The 26,986-nt window shown below is 50.4% G+C and overlaps 1 protein-coding gene across 3 annotated transcripts in view; it reads right to left on the bottom strand.

Annotated features, from left to right (window-relative positions):
* The window catches only part of FTO (FTO alpha-ketoglutarate dependent dioxygenase), a gene marked incomplete at its 3' end in the record, with an annotated part of 206,394 nt that overhangs the window by 124,643 nt on the left and 54,765 nt on the right, over positions 1–26,986 (bottom strand). For all 3 annotated transcript variants that reach the window (XM_084861263.1, XM_084861264.1, XM_084861262.1), the window contains 5 exons: positions 23,034–23,649; positions 18,099–18,242; positions 9,166–9,245; positions 5,665–5,808; positions 2,129–2,248 (listed from right to left, as the gene is read on the bottom strand). In XM_084861263.1, coding sequence (XP_084717389.1) covers positions 2,129–2,248; positions 5,665–5,808; positions 9,166–9,245; positions 18,099–18,242; positions 23,034–23,649 — 1,104 coding nt within the window. The remainder of the gene's footprint in view (positions 1–2,128; positions 2,249–5,664; positions 5,809–9,165; positions 9,246–18,098; positions 18,243–23,033; positions 23,650–26,986) is intronic.

Genomic DNA, 26,986 nt, shown 5'->3' with positions numbered 1-26,986 from the left:
AGGAGCGCGCTCAGAAACGCCGTTTCCATTAGTCTAATGCTATCGGATCCAAATGTGCACCAAACTCCGCACTTTTTATGTTAAATTGCTACTGAATTTGTTAACCCACAACTGATTTCCTGTGTTATGGAATCTGGGAGATTACAGCTAACGTGGAGCAACGGGGATAATTCGCGACAGTGGTGCGTTTGTGTGCATTTTCCTGAAGGGCCAGCATCTGGGGGCCGCCGACTGGCAGCTCAACATTGCCCCCTACTGCTTGCCACTGGGAACGAGGAGGCGGGCTGGGTGCAAGGCAGGAATCCAATGGGCCGGGGCCAAGTACACAAACCCCAGGTACCTGGTCCTGCACAGACAGAACCACGGAAGCGTGGACCTTTCCAAGGATCATTCTCCTCTAACCGCAAAAATAAGTTAGTATGAGTTTGTTCAAAGCCATTTAAAAAGGGCTTGAAGCGGCGCTTAGATTTAATTTGGAAGTTAGATTGGCCCAACCTCCCCTCTGCTGATAGTGATCGTCCTGGGGCTGGAGGCAGACACTGAGGCCATTCATCCCCCTGGAAGGCTCGGCGGTGCTCCGCCCACAGCCCGCGAGCTCCCTGGAGGAGCCCCAAGACCGCTCTTCTCCTTCCGTGTCTCTCACACGAGCCCCACAAAGTAAACAGCAGACACCCCTCCTCCTGCGGCATCGCCACAAAACTGAAAAACACAAGCATCCTAACGAAATTTCTCAGATGAATTCAAGAGACCAAAGGTTTTTACTTTAAAAAACAAAAACTTGAGCCAAAGCAACTGCAAATCATTTTGAACAAAATCAGTGAGTTCTGCCCAGCTGATGTAGTAGTTGAGCGTCGACCTATGAACCAGGAGATCAGGGTTCGATTCCCGGTCAGGGCATAGGCCTGGGTTGCAGGTTCCATCCCCAGTGGGGGGCGCGCAGGAAGCAGCTGATCAATGATTCCCTCTCATCATTGATATTTCTCTCTCTCTCTCTCTCCCCCCGTCTCCCTTCCCTTCTGAAATTAATAAAGATATCTTTTTAAAAAATTCAGTGAGTACCTTTCATATTCATCTGCCAATCCTAATTCAGGAAGTTGTCCGTTTACAATCCCCTGAATTCCTTGTCTCACGCTCCCCCGTTCCCCCACTTCTGATCTCGTTTGTGCAGTTGCTGGAGCCTAAATCCCCCCACACGTGCGGATCTGACCCTCTGCCTCCCCAGCCAAGCTCCCCCCAAGCCACATCGGCAGCATCACAGCAGTGCCAGCTCCCGGGGTCTGAATGCAGGCCCCCGCCTCCGGTCTGTGATCTTCTGAAAACCTCCCTCACAGGGTTTCTCCAAGCCAGTGTTTCCCAAACTTCTGACATAGGTGTACCCCTTCTATCGTTTTCGTAACGCTGAGTACCCCTCGTACTCATGAGAACGTAGAATTAGGCGCAGCTAAGCACGGTGCAGGGCACATCCCCACCAAACTCTTCCCGCACCCCTGGGGGTACACGGACCACACTTTGGGAAACACTGCTCTAAGCCAACGCAACACCTGGGCTGCCCGTGTCTCCCTCCTCCTTCACCCGGAGGGGATGGTTCCGGGCACAAGCTGCAGGGCAAGCTGCCCGGATTCCATCTCGCCAGGCCGCTGGCTCGGGGACCTTGGGCGTTGGGGACCTTGGGCGTTGGGGACCTTGGGCGCTGGGGACCTTGCGGGAGGCACTCATTCCTCTAGGCCTCGGTTTTCCCATCTAGAAATAAAGGCTCACCACAGTTTCTGTGGCTCTTGGGACTGTTGAAGAGGCCTAAAAGCTAGTAGAGGGAAAGCCCTTTGAATAATGCTGGTGCATACGCAAGTGCAGACACATGTATGTTAGATCCCGTTGTTACACTGCTCTCCCCTCATCCTTACCAGCATTTCCTCGAGTGTCCAACACAGGGACTTCTGGGAAGGGGAGGTTCAAAGGATGTTCATTCAACGGAACCAAGGTCACACTGACCAAATCCTGGCTGCCCCGTTCCCTTCCCGAAAGGAACCTAACTCAACCATTCGAAAAAGTGACACGCGTGTTTACCCACGTGACCCGAGAATCCACACGGCGCCCTCCCCAGATGCCGGCGCAGGCCCCGCGCACTCACCGCCACTTCCATCCTCCGCCACATCTCCTCCAGCCGGGCCATGGGCTCACACCACCAGTCGGTGCACTTCCGGGGGCGACTGCCTTGGAACCAAAACTGTCTCAGCCACTCGAACTCGACCTGCGGACGGCAAAGAGCAGCGGGTGGTTACAAGGCCCTTGTGACGGACGGACGGTCAAGGACAAGGGCTTTGCTGCTCAGTCCTCCCGTGGGAACTTCACCGCGGAGGAGGAGGAGGAGGAGGGAGGGTGGGAGGAGCCCAGTCTGACCAGTTCCCAGTTCCCAGTTGGAAGTGCAGGCTCCAAGTGTTTCTGCAAAGCCAGGGCAGGGTGGTCTCCATGCTCAGGGGGACGGCCCAGCCCCGGCTGGGGAGGGATTTGCAGTCACATCCACCAGTCGGACGTGAGGCGGCTGTAAGTCAATCAACTACAAATCCTGAGAGCCTCGAGTGTGCAGCAGCCTGCACCACGTGTGACGGGTAAAGTATCATCAAAGTATGCTCCTATTCGAAGTCTTTCTTAGAGATTAGCATGAAACCCAAAATACAGACACGGATGGGGAGATATTTAAATTGAAGTTTCTCCGATTTAAAACAAAGAAGTGCCTGGCTGGTGAGGCTCAGCGGTTGAGCATCGACCCAGGAACCAAGAGGTCACCGGTTCACACATGTCCGGAGTGTGGGCTCCATCCCCAGGAGGGGGCGTGCGTGCAGGAGGCAGCCAATCAATGATGTTTTCCTCTCACTGATGTTTCTGTCTCCGTCTCTCTTTCTTCCTCTCCACCCCCCTCTCTAAAAAAAAGTCAATAAAAATATTTTAAATAAATACGTAAAAAATAAAATAAACAAAGAGGTTAGCTGCGGGCCAGGAGGAGCCGGGGATAAATGATTAGCAGCGTCACGTGAACTGTGGAGGCACGCAGACAACAGCCCCATGGAGCCACACAGGCGGCCACTTTTCAGCGTCGGGCAGATGACAACAGGTACAAACACTAGCGGCAAAAACACTAACAATGTCCTTTCCTTCCTATGACCCTGCTATGGCCAAGAACGACCACGCAGGTTTGCGGTGAGGAGTAAGTGGGTTAATAATGTACGACCTACAACATGCCAGGCGCTTGCTAGATGCTGAGACTCGGAAGTGAGCAGGGCAACAGGCCTAGGACTTCAAGGACCACACAGTCAGACTCCCCGAGCAGGAAAACGTCCAAGCCCCATGCCCACCCATGCCCACGCCTGAACTTTATCGGGCCGTCAGAAGGGTCAGACTGATGTGTTTTAGCCCTGATCTACGAAGGCTTCCGCCCTGGGTCCTCACCCTTTGGTTTTTGTGCAATGTCCACCCACAGCTCTCCTTTCTCATCCCCAGAGTTTAGGTGGGAAGAGTGGGGGAAAGGGGAGAACCCAGCATTTAAAAAATATATTTTTTTTTTCTAACTCAAACTCATACTCAAGAAGCTGGACTTTATTTATTTATTTTTTTTCCTCCTTAATTAATTTTAAGAAAGGAGCCAGCAATTTCTCTTGGCAGTTGGGGACTGGTGAGGGTGGTATTTGATTACAATCCTGTAATATTTTTCTCTCCACAACACTGGGATGAAAAGGTCGGGCTATGGACCGGGATAAAGTGCGTGCCAGTGGCTCCGATGCTCACCGAGACTGTATCTCTCAGGCACTGCTTCCACGCACGGGGAGAGCTGTGGGGAGTAAACGGCTGGCTCCATGAGAGAGGCGTGGGCACGGCTGGGCATGGGGCTTGGACATTTTCCTTTTAATAGTTGGCTGTTTTGGGGGGTTGGTTTTTGTGTGTGTGTGTGTGTGTGTGTGTGTGTGTGTGTTTTGGTTTTTTTTTTTTTTTTTTTTTTTGAGGTGTAAATTACCCACTACAAAATTCACCCATTTCATGTGTAGAATTCAATGACTTTTAGAAAATGTATGAAATTGTGCCCTAATTTCCCTTCTTAACATAAAGAATGAAGACCTTAGGCTCAGAGCCTTCTCCCGGCAAGACCAGCTGCTGGAATTTAATGGCACGCTCTGTTTTCACCAGCTATGTTCTTCTGGTTCCTTTTTCTTTTGGCCAGTAATAGCAGCTTTCCACTTCCATTGGAAATGTACAGCTTCCTTCTTAAAGACCTGTATCTATGTAAAGACGAGTTGATTTAAAAGCTGTATTAAATAGATTAAAAAAACACACACACACACACATGTATCTATATCTATATTACCTAAATGTAGATATAGGTATAGATAGAAATATAGATATAGATGTACACTGAGTGGCCAGTTTATTATGATCTCTGAATGCATAATAATCTGGCCACTCAGTTTGTATATATATATTAGAGGTCCGGTGCATGAATTCATGGGTTCCTGCCAGCCTGGCCAGGGGGAGGGGACATGGGCGGTTGGCCGGCTTGCCTTCTGGTCAAACTCCCAGTCGACAGGACAATTTGCATATTAGCCTTTTATTATATAGGATATATACTGAGTGGCCAGGTTATTATGTGTTCAAAGATCATAATAATCTGGCCAGTCAGTGTATATTGTCCAAAGATGAAGAAAAAATGGAAAGAGTGCTAATGAGAACAATGAAGTTTGCAAAACTGACTCATGAGGATCCAGACCTGCATGTCTCACAGACTTCAGAAATGGAACTAATGAACAGAGAGCAAGGCACTGGCATGTGCTCCTACGGTCCACCCTCCACTCCATCAGCTTTGTTGGGAAACTGTTCTTCATGTGTGTCTGCGTTGTAGGAAAGCGCCTGACTGTCCCTTGGTTCAGGCTCTCATTTCAAGGATGTTGGTGTGGACGTCTGTATGGGCTTGGAAGACATCGTTCCTCCCTCCGGAACAAAGGGCAGGTTTGCTAAGAGACTAAGAAGACAAAGACTGAGTTTTGATCTGGAGCAAAGTGATGCATGCTCACTGCCTGTTATAAAAGACTCGGGTTCTCTCAGCTCACTGCCTGTTATAAAAGACTCGGGTTCTCTCAGCTCACTGCCTGTTATAAAAGACTCGGGTTCTCTCAGTTCACTGCCTGTTATAAAAGACTCGGGTTCTCTCAGTTCACTGCCTGTTATAAAAGACTCGGGTTCTCTCAGTTCACTGCCTGTTATAAAAGACTCGGGTTCTCTCAGTTCACTGCCTGTTATAAAAGACTCGGGTTCTCTCAGTTCACTGCCTGTTATAAAAGACTTGGGTTCTCTCAGTTCACTGCCTGTTATAAAAGACTCGGGTTCTCTCAGCTCACTGTCTAAAATAAAAGACTCGGGCTCCCTCAGCTTGGGTTCCTCTTCTATAATGCAATCCCTCCACGTGCACATGCTATCTGGCCCACTTTGCACTGCCCGGTGGGAACAGAGGCCTGGCACAGAAGTGCTGAGCCTCTGGCAACGGCTGCTGTTGTAAGTAACCAACTGCCCTTGTCTCTGGGAGTCGCACGTCTTACTCTCGCCTGACACTATGGCATCTTGACTTGTGAGTCTGCACGTAGGACGGGGTCTCGGACCCTTCACAGTTCTTTAAATCCTCACCTCGTTGTGGATTTCTTCTCCTTGTTTCAAAACTGCAGGCTCCAAGGACTTCAGGGCGACACCCCCACTATCTGTCACATCGCCGACATTCTGCAGAGCCAGCTGGCAGCGCTGCAAGATGTAATCCAGGGTCCCCGTCGAGCACTGCGGACAGAGGCAGAAATCCAGATTACAAGGAAGTCCCAAGTTTTCCACGTCTCTTTTTAGGACTGTTCATGTGTACACTCTTTCTGTACAGTCACCTGTCACCCTCACAGCTCAGCCTATACTCCTTCACTTCATAATCACTACAGTGGCCTTGGTCAGTGGGCTCAGTTGGTTGGAGCACTGTTCAATACACTGAAAGGTCGTGGGTTCAACTCCCAGTCAGGGCACATATCCAGGTTGTGGGTTCGATCCCCAGTCAGGGTGCATATGATAGGCAACCAATCAATTTTTTTCTCTCACACTGGTGTTTATTTTTCTTCTCTCTTTCTCCTCCCCCTTGCTCTAAAATCAATAAAAACATACCTTCAGGTAAAGATTTTTTAAAAACTTAAAAAGGATTACTACAGTGGCCTGCCCACTGGGCTCTGTGCGACCAGCTTTCCCTCACCTGGGCCACTCATCTTTCTTTTATTATGTAGGCCTCAAATCTCAAACTACACAGTGGGCTCTCTCAGGCTGAGACCCTGTATGTAGACATGCATTTGTATGGGTCCTACACGTAAAGGAAAGCTAATAAGCAGTTATTGGATGAATAACTAATTAACCAGGAAGTCAAGGGCACCAACTTTATCTCAAGGCCCTGCACTGAGCGTGAGAAAGAAAGGTAACCAGGGTGTAGGACTGACTCGAACCTACACAAAACGGAGCGGCAACGGCAGGAAAACTACAGCTATAAACACAGAGCAAGAAACTCGCTTCCCTGTTCTGCAATGGCAGTCCTCGGCAGAAGAGATCCTTCAAGTGCCATCAAGACCCATTCAATGTGACTTAGAACCTGGCTATCACAGGGGCATCGATAACTAGGCCATCCCTCTCTGGTCTGTGGGAGCAAAACAGGTCAGGTGGGCAAACTCCTGCTTTGAATGATGGCAGGGAGAGGAAGCCGATGGCCTGGACACTGTCTGTTTATATAATGACATGATTTCTTAGAAGGATAAACAGCGAGCTCTAAAGACCCCTTAGACCCAACGAGGAACATGCATCTCTAAACTGGTTTTAATTTTAATACTAGAGGCCCAGTGCATGAATTCGTGCACAGGTGGGGTCCCTCGGCCTGGCCGGTGACAGGGGCCAATTAGGACTGTCTTGCCCCGTCCTGATCAGGGCCAATTGGGCCTGCCTGCAGGGGATGGGATGGGGGTGGAGGGAGAACCACAGGAGGTTGGCTGGCCATGGGAGGTTGGCTGTGGGAGCACACTGACCACCAGGGACAGCTCCTGCATTAAGCATCTGCCCCCTGGTGGTCAGTGCGCATCATAGCGACCAGCCAGTCGGCCAGTCATAACCCCCACTTAGGCTTTTATATATATAGATTTGTCATATACACTGATTCCTTAGCAATAATGTTCATAGCTAACCTCCTGGCACAGAAATTCTCTGCATAGTTCCTAACGTTTTGTACAATGTGACGTGGAAACGCCTCGGAATGAGAAAGTTTCTGTGTTTTAGTCTTAGGATCTCCGAGTGTGAGGGGCACGGGGAAGGGAGCTCCAAACTGCTCTCCAGAAAAAAACAAAACATGGAGCTGAACTCATCAACCTGTTCAGAACTGGACAAACTACTGTCTTCCCTGATGTCACAGATCTGTTTCCTCTAATGTCATTCCCAAATCACCCACACTGGACACCCAGAGTCATCCAAGAGCTAGGCACATGGAAAGCATTCGGGAAAGCATTCATTTGTTCGTCTGTTTGTTCATTCATTCCTCCATTCATTCCCTCTTACATTGCCCCTGCCACTTTAGTTGGCCAGTTGCCAAGCCTGACACGATGTCTCCCACATCAGTCATGGGAATGTCTCCCTTTTCCCTGCTGCTACCACCTTAGTTCAGATCCTAACAGGCTGAACGGATGTCTCCATGACATTTATTTCCCTAAAGATATCTCCAATAGGTCACCACCAACATACTCAATATCCCACCTGCCAACCAGCCTAAGCGCAATCACTCAATCTGACGTCCCAGCCCTTTCACATGCTGGTCTCATTCAGGAGCCAGCCTCACCAGCTCACACTTCCTTTAGGGCATCATGGTGTCCACTCAATAAGCCCAGGACCTCCACCCCGCCCCAGTCACGAACCCTCGCCCAGTAGCTGTCCTCAACTGACCTAAGATCCCCTCATCCCTACATGGTGAAGTCTTGCGTGTCACCTCACCCAGGAAGCCTCATGCCGGGTGCCATGCTCCATTCTGCACTCTACCCACTCTCACCCGGTGAGCGGCTTGAGGAAACCAAACGTGTCAGCCATTCTCCTTCACAGCATTACTGACAACAGCCAAGCAACCGGGGTGTCAGATATTTAGGAGAAGGAGTGAACGGAAGAGAGAAGCTAGGAAGATAATGAGAAAATGGAGAGAGTGCTTGCAGGGCGTGCTGGCATCATGATTGAAATAGACACTGACGCCCTCCCTGCCACACAGCAACACGGCCAGTCCTCCAGAAATGCTGTTTGATTACCAAAGACATGACACTGCCTATAGGGTCTCAGCACTGAAAAGGTCTTTTAAACATAAATTTACAATTTCAGAGAGGAAGGAGGAGAGAGAGAGAAAGAGAAACATCAATGATGAGAGAGAATCGCGGATTGGCTGCCTCCTGCACGCCCCCTACTGGGGATCAAGCTCACAACACGGGCATGTGCCCTGACCCGGAAATGAATTATGACCTCCTGGTTCATAGGTCAATGCTCAACCACTGAGCCACATGGCCTGGGCTGAAAAGGTCTTGTATTCCCTGCCACGTTGTTGTATCTCTCCCGGCCCCCCACTACCCTGCCCCCCACGTTCTCACACTATGGTACGAAAAAGAGGTCAACTTCCCATCCTTTTCGGGACAACTCCTCTGCTCTCAGGACCCCTTCCTAATGAAGCACACAGCATCCCGGGTGATGACTAAGGGTTTTCCTCATCTCTTCAGTTTCCGTACCCAACTAGTCTGGTCATCACACGCCCACAAACCCATCCCACTTCCTCTGGCCATCCCCTGCCTTTGACCTTGACAGGCACGAACACCTCCTCCAACTAGCAACACCTGCCAAAGGCACTTACCTTGGCCAAGAAATATAACCCGAAAGAAGCAAAATATACTTATCCCATGCCGCGAACCCACTCTCTAAATCTATCCAACACAACTCAACGCTAAAAAAAAAAAAAAGCAAGTAAACAGAGACTGCAGTCGAGGTAGATGGAAGCAATTTTCCTATCAAACGCTCTTCCAAAGTTCTATGATAAATTGCTCATTCGACCACTTCTGCCACGTCCAATTAAGTCTGAGTCACATTTTTATTTACACTTACCTCTGCCACTCGGTGGGTGGAACTAAACCGAGGTGGTAGGCCAGCCAAAACGCAGTGCTGGTGGGTGGCATTGAGGTCATCTGCAGGAAAAACACCAAAAATTAAAAACAAAACCACACGCACTTATTAGTCACATTATCCTGCTTCACCAACATACAAAGCAAACAGTAAATCCACCGTGCAAACAACGACATCACTTTGTATTCTTTAAAGCATTCTTTATAAATAAGATGGCCAACCAAACCATGCCATTTTTAAGAGTGAGACAGGACGTTATTAATAATTATCCCGGGACAACAGGTGTACACCAGGGCTGTCCTTCACAACCGGGATGTCTGGTTTCCTTCCTTGCTTGTAGTCTGATGGTACCCATTCCCCACCAAGGGAAAAATGCGTGGATTGAACCTCATCCTCTTTCTCATGACAGATCTAATTCTACCCGTGATTTTAGAAGAAGCTGAAATTCTTTCATGCCATTTGGGGTCGAGTAACTTTCATCTGAAAAATCTGCCTCTTTCTCCTCCCAATCAAAGCATCAAGTTTATCCTAACAGTTTTCCGGGCAACAAACCAACCAGCTCAGCATGTTGCAAAGCTCTGGCTCAAAGAACAGAACTCAAGCCTACGGACGCACAACCCAAGGATGGAGTGGGTGGTGAGTTCATCAGCGGGAGAATGTGCCTGAAACCACAGGCGGCGGGGGTAAAAACAACAAAAACAATGGCCAAGTAGTTGTGTATTCTAATGATCCCACATGTCAGGCTAAATCGGTACCAGCTCCACATGGGGGGGGGGGGGGCACTTCCAGTATTTCAAAGGAGAGACGTGAATAGCGCTGTCCCCAGCAACATGGGAGTTCCATGCAGAGAACAGACACTTCTTACCTGGGCACATTACACGTCAGCTAAGGTAAAGGCTGCTGGAGCTTCACCTCACAGCCTAACAGCAAGCCTTAAGAGATTGGAACTTTTTCCAAGTAATTTAATTACTCACTAGAGCGAAGGCTCACACTATTTAAAGGAGTTTAAGGAAATCAGACACCCGGCAATTAAAATCTGCAATGTCAGTGTCCATTCAAAAATTAACGTAAGAGAGAAATGAAAGTCATATGATATATAACACTTAAGATAGATACAACTTTCTCTCATATAGGTATCTTTAATATAGAAATAAAACGAAGCTTATGAAAAGGGAAAATATCATTTCTGAACTAAAGTAATACATTGAATGAGATTTACAGCACTTTAGACACTATAGAAGAAAATATCAGTGAATGGGAATACACAGAAATAGAAACTACCCCAAATGAACCATACAGAGAAAACACTGGGAAGGAGTTAAATGGCTAAAAGTCGGGGATTCCTATGGAGGCCACTTTCAAATAACCCCGTTTTCAAGGAATTCCTGAATAAGAAAAAATAGTCAAGACATAAGAATATTGAAGGGAAAACAAGATACAAAATATTACATAAAAGAAAGGAATAAACATATATTCCCACGGACAGAAAGAAACACTGGAAGGAATTAAACTAAGAAGCTATGACTGATAGGGTCTCTGGGTGGTGATATGACGATGTGTTTTTATTATCCACTGGGAGGCCCAGCGCATGATCAGATCGCGCGTGTGTAAGGTCCCCTAGGCCTAGCCTGCCATCAGGGCCATGTCCGCCGCCCCACAACGCCTCACACACACTGTGGATGCTGCTGGCACCCTGAGATGCTCCCAACTCATGCTCTTCCCCCACGCTCCACCTCCTGCCCCAGCCCCCCCCACCCTCCTCTTTGCTGTGCGCCCCCCCCCCCCCCAGCCCCATGTGAGCCCCGCCTCGCCACTCGAACCCTGAGTCCTGGCCCTCGAGAGATGCTCCATGCACCTCCTGGTGACCGGTTGTTTGTTGGTGACGCCTTACTGCGTCACGACCACAGGCCTTTTGTGCTCCAGATTTTACCCTCTCCTCCAGTCTGTAAGCTCTCTACAAAGACTCACACACCACAGTTCATCGGCTCCAAGGAATACAGTTTTCTTCTGAGTCAACGTCTCTGAAATTGGAGACATCTTAACATTCATGGCGTCTTTATCTGGATGGCCCATATCATCACTACTTTTGTACTTAGCAAGGAAAAACGGAACCCTAAGTATCATTATTTTGGAAGGATCCAATGGAAAATATTCCATGAAGAGAGACTCCGAAAAGAGGTGCTCATTGCCCAAGTGAAAACCATGGCACCCAGCCATCGCCGAGGGCCGGAGAGGCGCCCACAGGTTTGTGTGTCTCCCCTCAGGTCCATGTTCCCGCGGGAGTGCCAGCTCGCTCACAAAAGCGCACACAGAGGTGAGGATGGCCTCGGGGGACACAGCTCGCCCTCCTGAGTGTGAGCGCTTTTTAATTAACTTTTTTGGAATGCTTCGTTTGTGGTTGGGTTGTGGAGAGAATGGATTCTTGAGGTTAATCATTCATTGCTGCTTTCTAAATATGGGAAAAGAACGCTAATCCCATTTGGCTGCAATGCTTCCCAAGAGCAGGCGGGCAGAGGGGGCGGGGGCGATGGAGACAAGGGGTGAGGTCACGCACCCCGAATGGGGTGGTTTTCTTCTTTTCCCCATTCGTACGAAACCCATCACCTCTACTCACGTTCCCAATAAAGGTGATGAGTGAAACAGAAGCAGCCACATAAGCCCTAAAGCCTGATCCTTCACGTACCCTTTGACTTCCCTCTTTAAAAAAAAAAAAAAAAAAAGTGATATTTTATTGATTTCAGAGAGGAAGGGAGAGGGAGAGAGATATATAAACATCAATGATGGGAGAGAATCACTGATTGGCTGCCTCCTGCACACCCCACAATGGGGATCAAGCCTGAAACCTGATCAAAAGCCCTTACAGGGAATCAAACAGTGACCTCCTGGTTAAAAGGTTAACCTTCAACCACTGAGCCACACAGGCCGGGCTTGACTTCCCTCCTTATTCACTTCTATCTCCCATCTATATAATATCCCCTTGGCCATAGAGGAAGATGGCTATGGTTCCTGACTAATTGCCAGGAAGGAAGGATGTCTTTCCAATACGTGGTGAGCTCCCGATACGTGCATGAGGCACTCAGTGCTGTGGGCAGTACAGGAACATATATAACATAGTGTGACCCCCTAGAACAGGGGTCTTCAAACTACGGCTCGCGGGCCACATGCGGCCCGCAGAGGAGTCTGATCTGGCCCGCCAGGTTTTGTGGGCAGTGAGCGCAGCCGAGGTGTTACAGTAGGAATTAGTAGTTCATATAGTCCGGCCCTCCAGCTCTCTGAGGGACCGTGATCTGGCCCCCACTTTAAAAAGTTTGAAGACCCCTGCCCTAAAAGCTCACCGCCAGCGGGTCACATGTGACTTCTGTCTCAATCACAACAGTCCAGAGGGGACTTACCAATCCCGCACTGACTGGTTGGTGCCCCTGCCATCCTGGGCACTAAGTTTTTTTTAATGTCACCTCTCAGTAGGTGAGATATACTACACCTAGATGGTGGGAAAAGCATGACACGGTGGAGGGAACAGAGTGAACAAAGAAAAGGAAAAAAATCTGTGCCAGGACCAATTACAGGGAAAGAATTTTAGGGCAAAGCCACTACGGTACATTGACCAAGAATTATCATTTATATCCTTTTAAGCACTTTTAAATGTTTGTTGAGCCTAGAAGAATTATTCCATAGGAAAAGGTTACTGAATCATCCATCATGAGCTTATACTCAGGCCTTGAAATATGCTACAGCAAGCATGTCAAACTCACACCCTGAAGGAGGCATGCGGCCCGCCAGCCGAGGGTTTGACATGCTTGTGCTAAAGGGACTGACAATTTAGGAAAGTCAGACTTGTTCCTGGTCTAGTCCTGGGCTCAAGCCTTCTGTGGGGATCCATTTTTTTACGGGCTTCATTCATAGTCATTCTTCCGCTCTCTTTATGGCAAAGAATAGATATGGGACAGGCAGTCAAATTAAAAGCCTGAAAAATTCTTTCCCACTGCTCATGCTTTTCGGAGTCAGACAGGTAGAGAGTCCAAGACAACATATTAAGGCTTCAGGCCAAAGAGAAAACTTCCACCCACCCAGTCCGGATGCAGAATGATCCCAACACAGTCCGGCGGAGAGAAACACGCGAGAACGAAAGGATCACAAGATTCATAGGAACACATCCTCCTCGGCTTCAAAGAGACCCACACGCTTCTGTTACCTTTGGTGGTTTTCTCATAAAAGGTTTGGACGAGAATGTACTGACTGATCCACCCACACATGGCGTCCATTTGGGAAATTCTGTGATGTCCCGTGTGTATCTGGACTAGACAGGAAGAAGCTAAAGCACCGGTCAGTGAAGGAACGGAGGACCATGGAAGATGCTAGAAGGTTTCTCTGGAGAAACCCAGCTATGGGGTGAACTAGGCCATCTGTTGTGGGGAAGGACTTCAAAACATCTCCCAGCCAGCAGCTTTCAAAATCAGAATAAATATTTCCTCTTGCATGGATGGTCAACACGTACTGCCATGAAATTTAAAAAATAAATAAAATTTAAAAATACAGCTAATCCTTGCTTCATTTTTTCACTCATTCATTCAATAATCAATATTAAAGCACCTACCACGTTCAAAGGACTGTGTGAGGTGCTGGGGAGGTTATAAGTGTTCCGGAATATGAAATATAGTTCAGCGGGAGGAAGCTTTGGTCTCAGCAAAACCTGGATTCAAGCACCAGCTTGACTAGGTTTGTCTCTTTGAACCAGTCTTTTCACCTCTCTGAGCCTCCATTTCATTTTTTCAAAAGCGCTCTCTTGACATGTGATTCACACACCAAACAAGCCCTCACTGAAAGTACACCGCGTGCACTCCCTGCGCTGCTGTTCACAGCACTGTGCACCTGTCACACGCACTCATTCTGGAGCGTTTTCATACCCCGAACAGATCGATGTCCACGATAGCAGTCCCTCCCCATCAACTTCCTTTTCTGGGGGGAAACCTGGGGATCAGAGGGCAGGGAGTACCCAGCTGATAGGCCTGTTATGAAAAATAAATAAAATACATCCAAGCATCCAGCCTGGCCCTCCACAGGGACTCATCACAAGTCATTCAAGTCAAGTTCAAGGCCAAATCTCACAGAAAGAAGCAAAAAGACTGGCTACGCTAAGCAAGTGTAAGAGGGGCAAGTCCTTCCCAGCACCCAGGAACGCACTCCGGCTCCTGTCCTCGGAGCTTATCCCAAAGCCACCGCCTCCCTCGAATGCTCCTGAATGCGGAAAAATCAGGTATGGAGTCCAACGGCCCACTTTCTGGCCAGGCCGGCATGGCTCAGGGGTTGAGGGTCAACCTAGGAACCAGGAGGTCATGGTTTGATTCCTGGCCAGGGCACATGCCAGGGTTGTGGGCTCGATCCCTAGTGGGGGGCGTGCAGGAGGCAGCCGATCCATGATTCTCTCTCATCATTGACGTTTCTCTCTCCCTCTCCCTTTCTCTCTAAAAAAATTTTTGTTTCAAGAGTGGGTTTAAAAATATATATATATATTTTTGTTAAACTCATTCTTGAAAATGTCAGCATTTGGGGGCATCGTTTAGAGAGAATTTCCGGAGGAGAGAGACACACTCAAGAGGTGAGGACCGGTGGGGAGACTATCCTGCTGTGTCCCCACTTTTCTGGGAAACAAAGGTGGCGGCGCTCATTGGCTGCGGGAGCACTCTCCCCGGGAATGGCCGCCCGCGCCCGGTTATAACTCACTGCGGCTTCTGTCTTACACGCCCCCCCCCGCCCCCCACCCCGCCCCGGCAGAGAGCAGAACGTGGCACCTACGTTTCACGACCCGTGAGAGGCAATAAAGCACAATTACGGAGAATTTATGATTAGGCCGTAAATCATAGGCGCTTTTGACTTGGGTTGGCGGGCCAGAGCTTGGGGGAAGGCAGGGAACGGGGTCACAGGGAAAGAAGAAAAGGCTTTTTCAGGGAATGTAATGTCTGGGGGGGCAGAGTGAGGACTGGGCTTGCTGGGGTGGGTTTACTGAGATGCCACCGGCTCCGAGGGGAGGTCCCAGGGAGGCCTCTGCTTGACTCCCAGGGACCGCTGCTCCTTCTGCCCCCGGGCTGCGGACCTCTCCACCCCCCCACCCCCCCGTGTGCTTCTGGTGACCCCAAAACAGAGCACGGCATACTGAGGTTTCAGACAGGCAACCCCGTTTACAGGAACCTCCTGACCGGCTGTATGAGTAACTCAGCCTCAAGCAAGCTGAGGCCGCGGTTCCTGCAGAGCCCGGATTCAAGCCGCTGCTACCTCTTCTCACCCTCAGGCATCAACTATAAGATTTCCCTAGCCCTGGCCCAGCCGGCCTGGCTCAGTGGTTGAGCATCAACCTATGAACCAGGAGGTCACTGTTTGATTCCCAATCTGGCACATGCCAAGGCTGTGAGCTCCATCCCCAGTGTGGGGCGTGCAGAAGGCAGCCGGTCCATGATTCTCTCTCATCGTTGATGTTTCTGTCTCTCTCTCCCTCTCCCTTCCTCTCTGAAGTCAATAAAAATAAATATATTTTTAAAAAAAGATTTACCTTTCTCGTGGTTCCTATGAAAACATACATGTGGAATAGTGAGGTGCAAAGCTGGCAAAACTCGGGGCGCAAAGCAGGCTGGGAACACAAGGTTCGACGCCTGCTCGCCTCCTCGGTTCTCCAAGAACCTCCGCCCAGGTCCCAGGCTCCCCAGGTCCCACATGCAAATCAGGGTTTGCAGAGCACTGCCCCCCACATGGCGTCCGGCCTCACTGCAAGCCTGGCAGCGAGGACTGGCACCGAGTGCCAGGGGAGACAGAGACGCCGAGAGGGCTCACTGCGAGGACCCCCCAGAGGGTGCAGGGCGGCGGGGACGTGCCCGCCTCTGCACTATTTTACCCCCAACGAAGGAGCACGCGTTTCGGTGGGTTTTGCCTTTTGATTTTTTTTTTTTCTGCAGTAGAATTTCTACTGGGCAACTGAAGCTTCAAAGCAGCCAATTGTCCCAGTAACAGCAGGTATTTGAAAGTGAGATACAGCCGAAACCGGTTTGGCTCAGTGGATAGAGCGTCAGCCTGAGGACTGAAAGGCCCCAGGTTCGATTCCGGTCGGGGGCATGTACCTTGGTTGCGGGCACATCCCCAGTAGGGGGTGTGCAGGAGGCAGCTGATCGATGATGTTTCTCTCTCATTGATGTTTCTAACTCTCTGCCCCTCTCCCTTCCTCTGTAAAAAATCAATAAGACATATTTAAAAAAAAAAAAAAAGAAAAAGAAAAAGAAAGTGAGATACAGTTGGATTTAAGGAAACAATAGTGACAGGTAAACAGTAGTAATAATAAATTAAAGGGGAGGGGGGGAGGTTAGCCCCGACTGTTTACCTAGCGCTCACCTTTGTCCTAAAACACCCCAGCTCCACGCCAGGCTCCTGCTTAAGGAACTTAATTGGGTCGATGGCCCTTGAACTGTAGAATCTGTCCCCCACAGAACCGAGCTCACGGCGTGTCTCCCAGCCGCTAAGCCCCTCCGCCCCGGCTACACGCCGTCTATGGAAAACAGCTGTGACCGAGTAAATCACCCGCTCCCACAAAGGCCGGCGTCTGTCCCCCTCTCTGAGTGTGTTCTGAAGCCCTGGTTGGAAAATTAGTGAAAATTGTAAATCTGTTTGCAAATCTGGTCATGTCTAACTCCGAGATTAGGCCAGAGATTCCGATTTCAAAGGGAAACCGTGACAACGCCAGTTAAGCGTGTCCCGGGGCACCGGCGGCAGGGCCTGCGCTCACCCGTGGGCGCGGGATTTATGGCAGGCACCCGGCGCCCCCATCAGACACCCCCTGGTATTTCCTTAGACAGCAGGGCTCGGCCCGCACTTCCTCTGCAGACCAATATATTATTCTAAATTGAGCTAAACTGTTCCCTTTTCATAAGGGCGATGGGGTTCGGGTTTCAGAGAGCAGCAGGGCGCGGGTCCCTGCGCAGGGCTGCTGGGAGGGTGCGGACTTGGGAAAGTGCGGATAAGAGGGGCATGGGACCCGGGTTGCGTTTTTACTTGTTGGGGAGGTTTTGTTTAAGAGGAGATGGAGGAAAACTGTGTACAAATCCAATGTGATATCTTTTTTTAAAGTATATTTCATTGATTTTTTTTTACAGAGAGGAAGGGAGAAGGATAGAGTTAGAATCATCAAGGAGAGTTAGAAACATCAATCAGCTGCCTCCTGCACAACCCCTACCGGGGATGTGCCCGCAACCAAGGTACATGGCCTTGTCTGGAATCGAACCTAGGACATTTCAGTCTGCAGGCTGACGCTCTATCCACTGAGCCAAACCAGTTTCGGCCAATGAGATATCTTAATAAGAAAATATATTCTAGATGCAAACCTTGGGTACCTCTTGCTATGCTTGGCTTGGGCCAGGAGGGAACCAGCTGCCCCTACCCCCCACCCCCCACCCCCATATCTGAAGCCAGGAGCTGGGACGTCAGGATTAGATAGTATGTCTTGGCTATGAGCTTCTGTAAAATAACACTCACTTCTTCTGTTCATCGCCTACAACAGCTCAAAGGACCCAACGTGTATTTTTAAATGCATGTGCTTTATAACAGGTAAGTCAAAAGGACAATGGGATTAATTACTATTTTCATTACTACCCTGCTTCTCAGGCAAGAATAAAACACAGGTAACTTTTCAAAGAAATGGATAAGAGACAAATTGACCCCTGGCACCGCCTTCCTTTGTTCCCCTCTCACACCATGTGGTCCTAGAACCTTTGGGGCCTGGGCACCACGCTGGGGGAGGGGGCGGAGGGCACCCAAGCCCAGAGCAGGGGCAACGCCCGAGTTGGGGGAGGAGGGATGGCCCGGCCCGCAGTGGTATGTACCCGATGTTGTAAAACTTAGACAACAGAGCATCCAAATGGCTCCATGTTCCTCATTACCGAGCATGAAGTAGCAGTCTCCTTGGTGAAGGGGGATCGCCAGCCCAGGTGTCTCTATGTCCCAGGAGATCTTGAAACCAACGTGCCAAGTGTCAGGATCTCTGCCTTCCATTGGCGAGTCCTCCTCGCTTTCCTCTTCCGGGCCTGTCGCGAGACAAGGGGTGATCAGAAAGGAGGGGTTTCAAACACCCGAGGTTCTGGCTGCCATAGCAGTTACCTCAGGGATAACTCAAGTTTAAATGAAAATAGCTTCCTTTTCGATCACATTTTTAAAAACACGCATTTTTTAGGACGTTTTCAGCATCATTTATTTTTTCATCAAAAAACTTTATAACGCGATGAGGAAATAACCACAGATATCAAGGGGAGAATATCAAGGAGATAAAGGTTATTTTGTTAAATTCCCTGCAAATGAGTTAGAAAAATCTAGATCAAACTGTTAGTTTTTAGGAATCTATGAATAACCAAAGCCACCCCAGAAGAGATAGAAAAGCTAAACAACGCACAGATGAGAGAGAGGAAGTGGTCTGAGGACTGTCTCTCAGGAAAACACGGGTCCAGAGAATTACAAAGAAGAATGCTACCACACAAAGAAGGCATAATTTAAATACACTTTAAATTACTTAAGAGCACAGTCAGAGAAAAGTTTCCAAGTTCTTTCCATGTAGATAGAATAGTATCACACACACACACACACACACACACACACACACACACACTAACGCCACTTCTTCCAAACAGACTCGCCCAGGCCGTGGTGTTTTGTGGAAGAGCCACACTCAAGGGGCCAAAGAGACGCATGTGGCTTGAGAGCCGCAGTTTGCCGACCACAGGCCTAGAGCAACTGTGAGCCATTCCTCTGCCCCGGGGTTATTTTGGAAAGGAGCAGAGGAATACTATTTTATTCCGCCAACGAAGGTCCAAATACAATTTAAAAAACAAAACAAAACACTTTTATAAGGCGAAGTTTAATGTAAGTCCTTAATAGCTAACCCTCCCCCTCCCCAAGGAGTCAATTTGATTTTTTTTTTTATGCTGCATCATGTTTAGAAAAAATTATTTTACTTTAATAAAAGGTAAATGTCGTCGAATAGGCTGACGGGTTTCAAGGCTAAATGCAGCCAGGAAGCGAAGAGGCCTGAGCAGGAAGGAAGAGATGACAGTTGTAATCAAAATATATCGCTTGGATTTTCGTACCACGTTTCATAATAACGCCATTAATATCGGGTGTCCACGACTTCCCCGCTGCGTAAGGACATATTCATCATCGCCACACATTAAAAAAAAAAAGTCCTGTTTCCTTGGCCAAGCACTAAGGCTTCTAAGACTCTGGCCCCGCCAGTTATTCTCTCGGCTCCCTGAGCCCCGCACCCGGAGAGGCTGAGGTACCCGGTCCCTCCCCAGCCACGTCGCACATCCCCAGACAGGAGAGCCCCGGAGGTCGCACGTGGTCGGCTGGTCTGTGAAGCCTAATGATGCCGTCTGTGCCCAGGGCTCACCTATGACGTTCCAGGGTCTGGGATGGGGAACCTCTGTTGTCTGGCCTCCATGGCCAGACCTGGGGTACTTTTTCTGCACAGGTTTCCCAGTTGATGGCAAATGACAGGCGCCACAGAACGTTCTGGAATTCCTCCTGAAGGACTCTCCCGCCACGGCCTCTGGGCAGAGTTCTCCAGGCAGAGTGCTCTCTCTCCGGGGCTGGGAGGAGCAGGAGGCAAGCTTGCTGCTGGCAGGGGCACAGGCCTCCACAGCCATGGGGGTGATGGAAATGGAGGACTCGGTACGTGTGAAGGAAAAAGGGAAGGAGACCCAGTGGGTCCCGGCTCAGAACCCACAGCCGGAAGCTGCTCAGAGGCCGGGGAGGGAGAGAGCAGGTGCACCGCTCACCCTGTCTCTTTGGCGGCAGGAGGCCTGGCCCCGCCTCCCCTCCCTCCTCCTCTCGGGCCCCTCATGGGAGACCGAGAAACTAATAGCGAGAATCTGCAGCGTTTGGCAATCGCGCCGTTAAATTCAGAACTGTTTTTCCCAGAGAGACAGAGTCGCGGAAGACGTGTCCTTCCGAGCAGACAGGAACGGTAAGCAACCCGTGGTTCTGCTGTGTCAGCGGCCTTTCTCTGAAGGCGCTCCCGTCTGAGATGGAGGGGCAGGAAACGGGGTTTGACACCTTCCCTGCGAACGCGCACATCCTGGGGAGACGGGCGATACCGGCAGAGCCGGACCAGAGAAATCAAACACTCTGTCTATTTACACACGGCTCCCAAAGCCGCTCCTGATTAAAGATTGTCCCGTCTCAATCTTCCCGCCTCAGAGAGCTATTAACTGGGGCTGCTCGGGAAGCCGGCGAATTTAGGATATAATTACACGGATCCTAGACAAATTACTTCTCCTGACCCCGAGCAGCGGGGGCGAGCCGGAGAGGGGTGGCTGGCGCTTTATGAACCTGCGGGAAGGCCGTCCCGGGAGCAGGTACTGGGAGCACAGCCCAGAAGATCCTGAGCACCACCCCAGTTTCATTCCGCTTCCTCTCCCACGGGGGCACCTCGTGCTCAGGAGGCACTCAGGAGCCACGTGACCATGGTAGGGCCACGTCCCTGCTCCCCACCTTCATGTTTCCATCGGCGGAATAAGAGGCTTCGGCTAGGTCTGTGGTCGGCAAACTGCGGCGGCTCTCGAGCCACATGCGGCTCTTTGGCCCCTTGAGTGTGGCTCGCAGGCACCTAGTAGGTGCTCAATAAAAGAGCTCCCAGTATTGCTGTTGTTATTAGAGAGACTTCGGGGAATCTCGAGGGGTTGCAGGTTCCAAACCTGAGGTTCCCCCCCCTCCAGGGGCTAACCGGAGGAGGACAAACCTTTATCTATTCATGTGTCTAAATAAATAGACCTTTATCTTAGACAAACCTTTATCTATTTATTTAGACACATCAATAGATAAAGGCACTTGACCAGTCTTAACTGCTCCCGACCGCAGAAGCTATTCATGGGACATTTAAATTCCTTTCTGGGAGATATTCTAGATTTCAGAAGCGGCTCGGTCACCCACACTCCGGGAGAACAATGGGGCCATTAAGCGGCGGGCTGACCGGACCGGAGCACAAAGGCTCCTTTGTGGCCGGCGGCCACCACACTCCACCGCCTCCCTGTCAGAGCTCGGCCTCCTCAGGAGAGACCCGAACCGCCTCCACGGCTGGCTCACACGGCAGTTCCTGGGTGCGACGTTTCCTAAGGCCTGGCGAGGCCCTTACAGAGCAGGGAACCCAGCTCTTCCCAGGAGGATAGCATCCCTCCCCCGGGGGCAGCTGTCTTGGGTCCGCATCATTCGCTCTTTGGGGCCCCAAGGCAGCCAGTGAGACTTCCCACCGCAGACCGGCTCCTGGTTTCGGGCCGCAGGCATCAGGCGAGGTTGGAAAAGCGTCTGGCGACCCTGAGGGCTATTCTGTGATGGGGGTATCGTAAGGGATTTGAAGACAGCCAGGGGGATTTCCTTTTCAAATCCCTTTTTCCAAAAGTCATTTTATTATTCAAAAATGATTACTAGCCGGAACCGGTGTGGCTCAGTGGATAGAGCGTCCGGCGGCTCGCAGACTGAAGGGTCCCAGGTTCGATTCTGGTCAAGGGCATGTACCTTGGTTGCGGGCACATCCCCAGTGGGAGGTGTGCAGGAGGCAGCTGATCGATGTTTCTCTCTCATCAATGTTTCTAACTCTCTATCCCTCTCCCTTCCTCTTTAAAAAATCAATAAAACATATTTTTTTTAAAAAAATCACTAACAGCCACCACCAGATCCAATTCAACGGTTGTGAGAAAGCAGTGACCCTTTAAAGTTCCAGTTCGTTCTCTCGTGGGACGTCCAGAACTCTGGTTTTCCAAGCCCTTTTCAATACGCAGGTAGAAGGCATAAGCAAGCAAGCAGGCTACACTGAGGTCTTGTAGGCTTGGTCAGGCGATCAGGCGGATCAGAACGTCAGCAGCGGTCATGCTGTGTGACAGAGGGAACTACTTTCTTAACATCCTGAAAACCAAGAGACCCTGAACTCGTGGTCGGCAAACTGCGGCTCTCGAGCCACATGCGGCTCTTTGGCTCCTTCAGTGTGGCTCTTCCACAAAATACCACAGCCTGGGCGAGTCTATGTTGAAGAAGTGGTGTTAAAAGAAGTTGAAGTTTAAAAAATGTGGCTTCTCGAAAGAGAAATTTAAATTGTTGTCCTGTTGATATTTGGCTCTGTGGACGAGTGAATTTGCCGACCATTGCCCTAAAAACTGGACAAGAGAAGGAAGATCGGGCGGGCCACACACCAAATGCAGCCTGTGTTCTGAGGGGCCCGGGCTTCAGGAAACGTAGGACGAGCTTGACACACGCACCGTCAGGTGTAACCCCGCAGAAGGGCTGGGGATGGGGGTCGGGGCCAGAGAGCTTCCTGAGCAGTGAGGGCCGTCTGCTCACAGGGCCCGCCTCGCTGGCTTCTGCAGGGAAGGGCGGGGGTCACAGCGGGATGAAGCCAAGAACGGGGCCCTATCTGACAAGACAGGGATGTCAACCGCAATGAAACATTTGGGCGAGACGGGACGCGTGCACCTGGGGGGGACCTGCGCAGACTTGACAGCTTTCTGCTTCTCCCGGCCCTTTTCATCGGCGAGTTAATTAGAGCGGCTCGACAACCCACGCTGTGCTGGAGACAAAGGCACCTGGCTCTCCGGGGGGCACGGCAGGGACAAAGTGACAGCCGCGCTGCCATGCGACGGTGTCCTCTCCGTGCACGGGTGACAGCGAGCCGACAGCACAGCTGTACACTGCAGGTACGCGGCTGCGGCCAGCCTCAGGGGACACGCACACGCACACACACACACACATAAGCAACACCTGGGACCATGCACATATGCACAAACCCGTGAGCACGCCCCCCCTCGGGGCTTGCGTGTCCCCTGCGCGTCCCCTACCTTCGCAGCTGTGGCTGTACACGGCCACCGCCGACCTGTCCACCAGGTTCTCGTCGTGGTGCCAGCTCACCGCCATCTTGCCCATGCCGAAGTAGGGCTCCTCCTTCAGGTGGGGCATCTTCCGGGGGTCCATGAAGTTGAGGAGGGTCACGTTGTACGCGGACCGGCTCCGGATGTCCGCTTCGTCCGGCCCGTCGAAGATGCCCAGGCCGAAGTCGGGCCCGATGCACACGGGCACCTCGTCGATGTTGGCCCTCTCCTTGGCCACCAGCTCCTCCCACGCCTGCGCCGTCTCCAGCTGCAGGTAGCCGTTGAGGCTGAGGAGGGTCTGGCAGGCGGCGGCGATCTCGGCCGCGTGGTAGGCGACGCTGGAGCCCCGCACGGGCCAGGGCGCGGCGAAGAGCCGGGTGCTCAGGTACTTGTAGGTGCAGCCCGGGTTGCCCACGAGGAGGCGGGCGACCGGCGTGAGCAGGTCTTTGCCCTGGATCCTCACCAGGTCGCGCGCCAGGCAGCCGTGCTGGTGCAGGGTGGCGAAGGCCGCCTGCACGTCCCGGTGCAGCTCCTCGGGCACGGAGCCCGCCTCGCGCAGGACCAGCTTGGGGTACTTCAGCTGCCACTGCGGAGCGGAGCGAGAAGGAGGGTGTGTTAGCCTTTGCAAAGGAATGTTGCTTTGTAAGCAGGAGGGGAAATCTAAAAAAAAATATACTGTCGCCCGGCCAGTGTGGCTCAGTGGTTGCACATGGACTCAGGAACCAGGGGGTCAGGGTTCGATTCCCGGTCAGGGCACATGCCCAGGTTGCGGGCTCCATCCCCAGTAGGGGGCGTGCAGGAGGCGGCCGATCCATGACTCTCTCTCCCATCATTGATGCTTCTATGTCTTTCTCCTTCTCCCTTCACCTCTGAAATCAATTAAAAAAAAATTTTTTTAAAACAAAGAAGGTATATATTCATAGGACTGCAAATTTGATAATGACTAAGCTTCAGGGTATTTGGGGGCAGGGGTGGGGGGAAGGGTGCTTCTCGGTGAACACGTAAAAGGAATCGGTGGCTGGGAAGAGCATGTGCTGGGTCTTCAGCTCTGGGCTCGGCCCCTGCCCCCCAGTGCAGAATGCCGCCCGCGGGCCCCGCGCCGGGTGGCGCCCAGGACCACTTGCGCTCGATGAGGAGTGATGGCTGTCACTTCTAGCCCGGAGCGCTTCATCGCCAGCGCCAGACCCTCCGGGACAGGCTTCCCTTTGGCACAGTCGCCGCTGCCGGCTGCCTGGACTCCTCCTTGGGGACCACGTTAATGGGAGCGAGTGCCCGCCAGCACACACGTGGCGTGGGACCTGAACACGCAACATCGCCGGGGAAGCTGCTGAGACGCGAGGGGCTGCTGTTACCGCGGCGTCACCTGGCCCACCCTGGCTGATGCCGGGGCGGGAGGCAGGAAGGCAGTGGAAGAAGCACACACCAGAGTCAGGTCTGGGGGGGGGGGGGGGGGAACGTGGGTTTGGCAGGAAAGCACAGTGGGCGTGCCCGGCTTCTCGGCCTGCCCATCTGAGGGCTGCGATCGTAAATTTAAAGCGACCAAGAGCGGCGTTGGACGGCGTGACCCCGGGGACAGCCATGGAGGCTGTCAGGTACCCATTCGGAATTTTCAGTTTCTATTTATTTTATTATTATTATTTTTTTATAAATATACTTTATTGATTTTTTACAGAGAGGAAGGGAGAGGGATAGAGAGTTAGAAACATTGATGAGAAATATCGACCAGCTGCCTCCTGCACACCCCCTATTGGGGATGTGCCCGCAACCAATGTACATGCCCTTGACCAGAATCGAACCCAGGACCTTCCAGTCCGTAAGCTGACTCTCTATCCACTGAGCCACACCGGTTTCGGCCAGAATTTACAGTTTCTAGCCCTGGTTTATCCCGATGGGAAAACGAAGAGAGAAATGCCACACTTTCTGTGTGCATGCCTCATGGAGCGGCGACGTAAGCCAGTGAGCGGGACACAGCACGTTCTGGCGCCACGGGCAGTCACTCGTTTAACCGCTAAACTGGTTCTCCTCGGAGCAAGTCCCAAGGTGAGGCACAGGTCTACCTGCAGGATGACTGAGGGACTGTCTCGGCACGGTAAACAGTTCCGGTGTTACCGCGATGGGCCTTCACGCAGAGCATTAGAGAGAACTAAGTTTTTCCCAGGAACTCAGTGCTTAAGAGAGAGAAGAAGCCGAAACCGGTGTGGCTCAGTGGATAGAGCATCGGCCTGCGGACTGAAGGGTCCCGGGTTCGGTCAAGGGCATATACGTGGGTTGCAGGCACATTCCCAGTAGGAGGTGTGCAGGAGGCAGCTGATCGATGTTTCTCTCTCATCGATGTTTCTAACTATCTGTCCCTCTCCCTTCCTCTCTGAAAAATCAATAAAATAAATTTTTTAAAAAGAGAGAGAAGAGTGGACAGAATACACACACACACACACACACCCCACTCCTGCTGGCACTGTTCCATATATACTGTGGCTGGAGACCGTAGAAGACACATTTGACACAGGAAACTGTAACTCTATGGACCTGGGACATTTACATAGCCATGAGGATCACATGTAAATACTTGACGTTAAAAACAGCGTTCTACTTCAGAGAGTTCATCGGGGGAAATAGAGACATTTACCAAGATGAAAGGATATTCATCATACCGTGTTTTATGATTAAAAACTGAACACCAAAATGCCAGCAGCAGATCAGAAGGGAAATAGCACACCATTCGTGTCATGAAGTAGTAAAGTGACACACTTTAGGAGAATTTTTATATTGTTTTAGGTAAAAAAACAAAAAAAAACAAACACAAAACGACTATTTTACAAGAAATTGGTAACATGATAATTAGGCAATCAGAGCCTGGTTTCATTTCAAAAATGAACATATGTAAACAATAACATTAAAAAAAAGACTTGGAGAAAAATAGAGCCAACAGTTTCGGGTGCTTATCTCTGGGATAGTGAACTTGGGCATATCTTCAATTTTCTTCTTTAGAAAGAAGACATTTGTTTTTCAAATTTACAAAGATAAATGTAGGCAATTTTTATTTGATTACAACAAATACCTATAATAACAATCGCCTAATCTCATCACGATCTCAAAAAAAAAAAATGCAAGAGAAAAAAAAATCAAACCTGAATGCCCTCTCTTAATATTTATAAAATAATTAGATTAGTGCCAGATACATAAAAGTGCTGGGCAGAGTTTGTTAATTCCTTCTTTAAATAGAACAGCATGTAACTCTGGAAGAGAACTGAGCATCCAGTAATTTAATATTAATTAATTCTGTCCAACAAAACAGCTCACATTCCGTTTTGGACAGGTACACGCAGAGCATCAGATACCGCGCGATAATTGGAACAGCTGTTGGCAGATTTCCAAATATGCGGGGGGTGGGGTGGGGGAATCTTTTTCATTTAATCCCATTAAAGTTTTTCCAGGGCGTACACAGTCATGCAATTATATTAATAGTTGTCTGGTCACATAATATATTTCTTGAGATCTTGAAAACGACAAAAATGATGATGGTATCGTTTAAAAAGCATTTGGAAAGGTGCTTCAGATATAAATCGCCAACATGCCAGGCCTTCATCGATGGCTGAAAGATGTGGGATTCTAGGTTCTCTGGAGCAGAGGTTTTGTGTCCTCCCTATTCTACAGCATCCTACGAAAATCCTAATCCTTCCCCTCAGGTCAGGGGATGCTGCTGAGAGAATGCTATCGGGCAGAGCGGGCAGACACGGTGTTAAGTGAATAAGAAACCAGCCCTGGGGAGGCGCTCCTAAACCAAGCCCAGGGGAACGTGGCCTAGGGCAGTGGTCGGCAAACTCATTAGCCCACAGAGCCAAATATCAACAGGACAACGATTGAGATTTCTTCAGAGAGCCACATCTTTTAAACTTATACTTCTTCTAATGCCACTTTTACAA

The sequence above is a fragment of the Pipistrellus hanaki genome (assembly GCF_964339955.1).
Source record: "Pipistrellus hanaki genome assembly, chromosome: 15".
NCBI classification, from domain to species: domain Eukaryota; kingdom Metazoa; phylum Chordata; class Mammalia; order Chiroptera; family Vespertilionidae; genus Pipistrellus; species Pipistrellus hanaki.
The sequence above is the reverse complement of the archived record's forward strand: the minus strand, read 5'-3'. Positions and strand labels throughout refer to the sequence as shown.